The sequence below is a fragment of the Ischnura elegans genome, chromosome X (genome assembly GCF_921293095.1).
Source record: "Ischnura elegans chromosome X, ioIscEleg1.1, whole genome shotgun sequence".
Taxonomy (NCBI): domain Eukaryota; kingdom Metazoa; phylum Arthropoda; class Insecta; order Odonata; family Coenagrionidae; genus Ischnura; species Ischnura elegans.
In genome coordinates this window covers 61546665-61555325 of record NC_060259.1, presented here as the reverse complement: position 1 = coordinate 61555325, position 8661 = coordinate 61546665, and the positions used below count along the sequence as shown (strand labels likewise).

The window sequence follows — 8661 nt, the reverse complement described above, 5'->3', positions numbered from 1 at the left end:
CCTCTAGTTACAATTCCTGACCATTGATAGATTGATACATAGTTTCTAAAGAAGCATAAAACCAAAATGAATTAAACTAAATCAGTAAAGAAAATCATTGTTTGTATATGAGTAAAAAATATGATAAATACAAAGAGCTTTAATATACATAATTAAATATTTATAACAATGAAAAAAACATTGGTTACCTTCCTAAGCTTTAAAAGCCTAAGAGAAGTCAAAATAAAAATTATGATTTAAACCGCTAGGATCTGGAGGAAGCTAGACACACAGGCTCTCCAATAATAAATAACAAAAGACCTGGCAACATTTCAAAAACACAAAACCTGTAAGGCACTGTTTCTACACAGATTTTTTATAAATGAACATGATTAGGCAATCCTCCTTAAATGCATAAAAAAATAAAACAAGTTACTTCTCTTGATAAAACTAGATATATAAACTCAGTAAAGAATATTTTGATAACTGAGAGCACAAAACCTAATTCATTGAACTAAAACCGATCTAGAACTACTCCAGTAAATGAGGAAAAAAATATATGGGTATACTACATACATTTTTGGGGGCATCTCATGATTAATGTCATTAAAAAGCAAAACTGCTTTCACTCCACATTATGCTTTGGAGTACTCATTATAGAGATAGAGGAACCAAATTACAAAATATTTCTTTTAAAAAAGATTTCCTTATTTACAATTGATAGAAAATTCAAGTAATCATGATGACACAGACACGTCCATTTTTACATTGATTCCAATTTTACATAAAGTATTGCACTCTTTAGGAGTCAAATGATTAACAAAAAAATCAAAGCATGGTTGCTGTCTTAGGGAAAGACAAAAATCTGTCAAATACTTGTACAAGTCGATATGGTAAATGGGGTCATCCAGAGCATCAGGATAATCTTCATCCAGAAGTTGAGTGTCGCTTCCTGAAATAATTCATACATTGTCAACAAGTCATCCAGAAATATTAAAAAATAGCCAAAGACTCACTAGCAATTATATACTTTCACAATCGAGGAATTATAACAAGATGTCATGACCTCTGTAAATTTCAAATTTTAAATCCACATTTCCTGAACTAACCACTTCTTCCTAAACGTTAACGTTAGAACATATCCTTAAACTTTAGATATTTGCATCTTCAGACTTCCAATCAAAATTTTAACCATAGACAAAAGCAAAATATTGGTCTGCAAATAAACTACTGCATTGAAGTTCATCCCTAAATACAGGAAAAAAATCTTCTCACCCATTATTACCAGCTAATTTCTCAACGCAAAACATAGTGCAAAATAATTAAGAAAGTTGACATATGTAAGAATAAGGAGACCATGACATTCATTGTATTATGGTTTTACATGATCTAAAAAATTATACTTTTGTGGCAAATATTATTTTCTTCATCAAGAGCCAACTTATTTCAAAAAGACAAAATGATTTCAAACGACTAAGAATAAAGTATATGTGGAATGATGGCATTATCAACTGGTATAATTATGTCACAATGAGCAATTAAAACAAACATTCAAACTACATTATGAGAAATATTGTTACTTCAAGAATTTTGAACAAGAAAATGAAAATTGAACTTGAACTTGTATCGCCAATTAACTTTCACGGATCACGATCCTGTTTATAGAACACTACACTGAAGAACAAGTAATGTACAGCCAAAGCAAGCCTAAGAATAATTTTTAACCCTCATCTTTGTGGTAAGGCAGAGGGAATGGTAAGAGAAGTAAGGGTATGGGTTCCACAATCCATGTGCATGTTTAATCTACATCAATATCACCATCATTTAACACTATAATGGACTGACTGAACTACAACAGTGCCATGGGGGCCTACAGAGGTGGAACTCATGGGCCCAAGTCAAAATATCTTTTGATGAGCTAGAATGCATAAGTGTAGACACCTGCAATATCTCGGGAACATGGAATTTTTGGAAACTCCCGGAGTACCTACACATAAATACCACAGCTAATAATAGTTAACTTATAGGACTATGAACATAATTATGCCAACAGATAAGAGAATTACTTTGTACTTTTTACATACATTTGGACTAATTTTCCTGCAAAAAAGGTTTCCCCAATAACACTGCCTTTTCAATCAAACCACTAAAAAAGTAGCGAAAATTACCAAGTAATTAACTTTTCATTCTAGGCATAATTAATTGAAAATTAAATCTGAAAAGACTGAGTTATATCAAAACAAAAGTAACCACAAACTCACCCAGTAAATCTGCCACTCCAACGTCAGAGTCGGTAGAGGAAACTTCGGATGAGGAATCGTCATCGCTATTTGGGTCACAAGCATTCTCATCACTTCCTGCAAAATCATCTTTCTCTTCTCCCAGCTGTGAATTTCAATTATGACATCAATGACCTTTCAAAAGATTAAGCTAGCTACTTTGATAAATTTAAAACTATGCATTTATTACTCACAAGTATAAAAAAAAAAAATTCAGGTAATCGTAAATGGCTAGGCTTATCAAAAAGTCACGTATGGGAATTAAAAAAGTGGAATAAAACTTGAGTAAAATAAATTAAAAACACCTAAGTACCTCACCTCTTTCTTTAACTTTGTCGATGAAATGCAAGTATTAAGTGCAGACAACAGCAATTTAAAAATCTTGACAAAAAGTGGAATGATTGTCCACTGGTCTGGTGAGCCTTTACCATTCTTGATAACAGTTCTGGATAGATCTGGGAAGACCTTAGTAGGATCTGGATTACCTATGGCATCACCAGAGACACGAATATCACTTAGTCTGGAATCTTGAGATGAAATGCCATAATGAAGCAGTTTGCACAAGGCAGTAATACTGAAAAAAAGCAGACAAAATTTAAACAACACCAGTTTAATACATTGACAATAAACACAATTATAGATGCGTAAAAAATATATCTACTAAAAAGGTTTTTGTTCTTATGCTTCAAAGACCAGTGATAATAATTCTTTATGGACTTCAGGACTTCATCCACTGAAATGATTCATGCACTGATCCTGCAAATTCAAGAACATGGTTGCAAACATGAGTACATATTTATGTGGACATCATCTGCGGACAACCCAATGGAGCCTGTTCATCCATAGTGCATACGCACAAGCCTTAGATATCATTACACTGAAAAGTAGTAACAGACCAATTGGTTCCTCAAAACTCTCCCATTCATCACCAACCACTGTCCACACGACAAATCTTCATTTCACACAGGAATGGAAGAGGCAGAAAAATTACCTTCATACTTTGAAAACCATGAACACTCAGTATACCTCAGGTGAGTCATCCATATTCCAATAGGCAGGGAAAAATAACATGAACCTCCACGGACAACTCTGTCTAAGCGGATGAAACAAAAATTTGTGGAAAGCACTGCATGAAACATATGACTTTGTACGCATTTGCGTACATGGGTACAAAGTTATATATACCAAGGATAAAGTTTGCTATGAAAAAAATTTGGCTTAGCCACAATTCAAACCTGGATCTCCCACTGGCCAGTCAGGCATGCTAGCCAATCACACCACCATGCCTGATGTTCACTCTGAGAAGATGACCTGTTGGTTTAATTGGCTAGCACGCCTGGCTAGCAATCAGGATATCCAGGTTCAAATCCTGGCTATGCCAAATATTTTTTCATGGAAAACTCCATCCTAGGTGTATAGAAATTTATGAACACAAATAATACCCAGACATAGTTCAGCTCATGAAGCCATTGGAAGAAATTTCTGTTTGATTGGTATAATCCAACATATTTTATGGGATTCAAATGACTACAAACTCCAGTTTACTAAATATGTATAAGCAGTAATACAATGTAACCATTATGTATTAGAATTTTTTAACCATTTAATAATTGAATTTTCCTGTCTAACATTTTCTTCTCGTCATTGGGACTTACCCCTTATATCATTGGATCAAAAATTACTTCCCAAATTAAATGAAAACATTCGAATCAATTTCACAGAAAAGACCAACACCCTATTGATAACACGAGGCAGATTTTGTCCCAACATCATACCTCATTAAATTAATTTCAATTCTTTCAACAATAGCCATATTTATGTACCTTCTCATCGTGTAAACATTCTAAGTATGTACATATGTATATAATACGACAAAGATTTTACTATAAGTAACATTTTAACAACTGGGCTATACTTTCCCAAACTGTACAAATATGTTACAACACATTCATGTGTAGCAAATTATCAGGAAAATAACCTTTCCGAAAAATTTGTAAATCATGAAAATGACACTCTGACGTCACATTTGGCACATTGACAGCAACCAGTAATTTGACTGTATTTACTGACACATTGGCAAATTAGCATGATTTTATTACCTGGCCAATACTACATAGGGTATTCCTTAATTATTCTGACAAGTACACTCACAGTGTAAAGATTATGCGGCTAAACACTTAAACTAAGATGATGCTTTTTCATTTTTCAGACGCATTTGAACTACACTGAGACGAAACAGTAAACTGAACAAATTGCTGCAAGCATCAGTTGGTGGCAAGATGGTGTAACCAATAACCAATAACAAAACTTTGAGAATTAATGATTTTTTAAAATAATGATGCATATCACCAGTAATGCCCTCAATGACACTACACCGTTAATGAGAGTAAGATTCTCAATCTTAGATGCTAGGTCCATAGGTCAGACCTTTCTAACCAAAACCAGCCCAAAAATATATGCCATGCAATAATCATAAGCATAATTTAAAATATACAGGGTGTTTCAAAAAGGACTTTACAACTGTATTATGGCAACAATTTTTAATACCACAGATTGATGAGGATGACCGAGAACGAAATGTTTTCATTATGCAAGATGGCACACCACCACACTATCTGACTGACGTCCGGGATTTTCTAAATGACCGCTTCCCAGGTCAATGGATTGGCCGTGATGCGCCAATTGCATGGCCCCCCGTTCCCCAGACCTGACATCACTCGATTTTTTCTTCTGGGGTTTCATAAAAGATATGGTGTACGTACCTCCTTTGCCGGCCACTCTAGCTGAACTTTGAGCAAGAATTTACGCTGCTGCTGAGCAAGTTACACCTGAAATGCTAGTGAGAGTCTGGGAAGAAATCGTCTACCGATGGGATGTCTGTAGAATAACCAATGGGAGCCACATAGAACATCTTTAGTTTAAGGTAAAAAAATCTTGAAGTTTTTTCCTTTAAAATAACACCAAAACCAGCTCTGTACCTTGTTTAATAAAATTTATATGAATTTTCAAAGTTGTAAAGTCCTTTTTGAAACACCCTGTATTATAGTTTCAAGTGCACATTAATAAGCAACATTTCCTTCATATGTACAGGTTTCGACAACAACGAGCCGCCACTTTATTCTTTAAATATAATAAAATTTTAAATATCACATGCAAATAGCACATGCTAACATTCTCACAATGGAAATTGATGGAAAGGGCCTTACTTTAGAACTGGATCTCTTTCATTCCAATACGTTTTTAGCATTTTTTCCCGTTATTTTTCAAAACTGAGAAATACCAATTGCACATCTAAATTCATATGGCATACACAACTGCTGTAGACGCCTCTGAAAAAGACTGTTATCTGGTCAAAAGAAAATACAAACACCAAGAAGAGATATATAGATATTAGGTTAAGAAAAACTAGCAAAAAATTTGAAGCTAACTTAAAACAAATATTACTTACAAAATAATTTCCAAGCCTCCCACAGGGTTGTGCAATTTTGTCTTTTTCATAACTCTGGCATCCTATGCATGCAATGCTTACAGGCACATCTACATCCAGCAAGCAAAGCCTCTACAATGGAATCATTCGTGACGGAGAAATAGATAGATATCACTCACCAAATTTTCCCCTCATAGCAAACACCAAATAAATGCTGGTGTGAGCACCATTCTGTGAGGACAAACTGGAGAGCAGACTCTCCAGTGGGGCCAGGGACAGTAGACAAAAAATTAAGGACCGCATCCAGTTGCGTGTGCACCAAGTAAGCGTACACAAGTACAAGGCTCTGTAAAAATATGACAAGATAATAATGGTAGGTAAGTACTTGAGGTTAAGGGAATAAATGCATACACAGATAATCAAAAAATACAATAAGATGGAAATATTCCAGGCAAGTTTGGATCCAAATTAATACAGCATATCAGTCTTCACACTTTTCGAATTTCACTCACGGTTTCCAGTCTAACAAAGAAATGAAATTTACATTTTTTTCCACGTTTTCAAGGTCTAAATGTCACCAAATTCACAGTCTGTTGATAAGCCATTTTAGGCAGAAATATTGATCATGTAACAATCACCACCTGAATATTAACTAAAAATAATGTACCCGACAGAGGTCGTGAATGCAAATGCAGCAATAGTGCTAACTGTTATGATGTCACCCATCGATAACAAAATTCACAGCCAGCTAAAGGCCCAACCCATTCGGCCGCTTGCCTGGATGCCGAATATCCTGAAGACCTTCCATACTCCTCGCCTAGAGATTGTTTTTTGCACATGTTGTTATGAGGACACAGTTACCAAATTTCCCCCACCCTATCTTTCTCAGCAGTCTATTAGAAAACATGCCAAAAGAACAACACAGGTATGGATGACTCATCAATGTCACAAGTGTAGTGCCGATTTTTTTTCACTTCGACATTCTCTTATCTTCCCAATTCCTTCCTTTCTTATTTTATTTTTACCTGCCCACACAAGGTGCGCTGTGTCCACAGTGCATAGCAGGTTGTTATGGTTACTGGCCTTCCAATCACAGACTCCAGGCCAATCCTTCCTTCGATCACGGCGCACAGAACAATTACTATGCTTCAAATATACGAGTATAGATAAATCTGCAGACTAAGAGTCTGCATGTGCCTGACCTTGAAACATGATCTACATATCAATATTTCTGCATAAATTGTAGTTCTATAATCAAGTTGAGAGATTTTAGAGGTTTTATGACAAAATTAACAGCTTTTTTCCATTTTCTTTTTCGTATTAGACTTTTTACACAGCTTATTCACGGTTTTAAGGTCTTCATGGCTGAGTGGGAGCTCTGTCACTTAGCTAGCAGAGGCCCTGAGGGCATCTTTAGATAACAAACTATGCAACCAACAGCCAAAAACCCTGAAGAAATCTTCCATTCACAGTAATGGAGAAAATAATGCTAACCTCGTATGAAGATTTTCACAGCTTCTTTTATCAATGTTGGTGAAGGTTTTAGGGAATAGGGTGGTTTCCTATTATTTTTTTATTGCCTAAATCGAAAGATTATTACTCCTGGAGTACGTATTTCACGCTTTTAAATTTTTAAATGACGATATCTATTTTTCGCGATTAAATGAAAAGTGAAAATTTTCAAGCGCGCGAAAACACGACGCGTAAGTATGAATGCCGGGAAATTTCTCCGTGTAACGTATTTCTGGTTCCCGCTGCCGCCCTGTGAGGTGACCTTGAGGCGAGGCTTAGCGCTGATTCGACGCAGGCTGCTAGTGGGTAGCTGAGTACCCTGCTGGCTGGTAGCGCTTGGCTTCAATAAGGATTATTAATACCTTATCAAACAAAGAAAACTTTCCGACCTTAGCCAGTTTTAATAAGTGATTATTAAGACATGTTTCCCTGAACTCTGCGCCTCATGCATGCATTGGTAACCTCAGACGATGTATAACTCCTATCTTCTCGTATAGAAACTAGGTCCCTGTGACATCACGTGGAGTGGCATCGCATGGGTGCCAATCTGGCCCTGTTCAAATTAGGATAAAAATGGACCATTGCCATTCGTCTAAACTGGTATTTCTAAAACAAAATTGTAGCAGGAGTCGATGTAGGCTGCTAACAATGAAGATTCGATGGAATGGTTTGGACGATGTTTATTGAATTGTGTACAATTCCACACTGAACTGCCGGCCGAAAGACCGCAGTATTTATTCAGTTTGCCAACTTCCAGTATGTTCTATCTTACTGTTCTTGAACATTAAAGAAACTTCTAGAAGGGAATTCTAGAAGGCCAGAAAAATTAAGTAATAAAACTTTCCGGCACGGAGAATTGAACCCGGGCCGCCCGCTTGGGAGGCGACCGCGCTACCGCTGGGCTATCTGGACTGTTGGAAGGAAGCGATGACGGAGCGCGCTTTAACTTGCCTCCGGGCAAGCGGTGTGGCGGCGAGGCAGGAGGTGCGGCCGCCACAAAATAATTAGTATATTATCAATACACTAATGGTGGGTAACGAATCGCAATCAATGCCTTTCCATTTCTTTGATGAAGGAAACTACCCTATTGCTGTGTAGGCAACATTTTCACACTCAACGTTTCACTCCTCCTACTGGGAGCGTTATCAAGAGAATGGGATAACGCCCATACCTACGCCGCAATTCCCGAAAACCACCACCAACATTAATGCAAACCTCATTGGGAAAATTGACGGAAGGCATTTCAAAAGGTTCACAGCCCACATGGGCACTTACTATGACCAGCCAGGCAACAATTAAATCGGGAAATTTCAAATGAGTCTAAAATTTCTAAGTCACACAGTAAATGCTGAAGGAGCATTTCAGTCTACCCTTGGAGTGTTTTTCTTTTAGCAAATCCTGCCTTCATGTCAGAGACTGAATTTGTCATCCCTCACTGAATTTTAAGTAATTCCAAATTAAAAT

At 36.5% G+C, this 8661-nt stretch overlaps 1 protein-coding gene across 2 annotated transcripts in view; it reads right to left on the bottom strand.

Annotated features, from left to right (window-relative positions):
• Positions 1-124: 124 nt before the first annotated feature.
• The window catches only part of LOC124170778 (importin-9), a 35280-nt gene continuing 26743 nt past the window's right edge, over positions 125-8661 (bottom strand). For both annotated transcript variants that reach the window (XM_046549734.1, XM_046549733.1), the window contains exons 16-19: positions 5865-6031; positions 2577-2832; positions 2241-2364; positions 125-931 (exon numbers count right to left, since the gene is read on the bottom strand). In XM_046549734.1, the coding sequence (XP_046405690.1) occupies positions 717-931; positions 2241-2364; positions 2577-2832; positions 5865-6031 (762 nt within the window). In that variant the 3' untranslated portion in view covers positions 125-716. The remainder of the gene's footprint in view (positions 932-2240; positions 2365-2576; positions 2833-5864; positions 6032-8661) is intronic.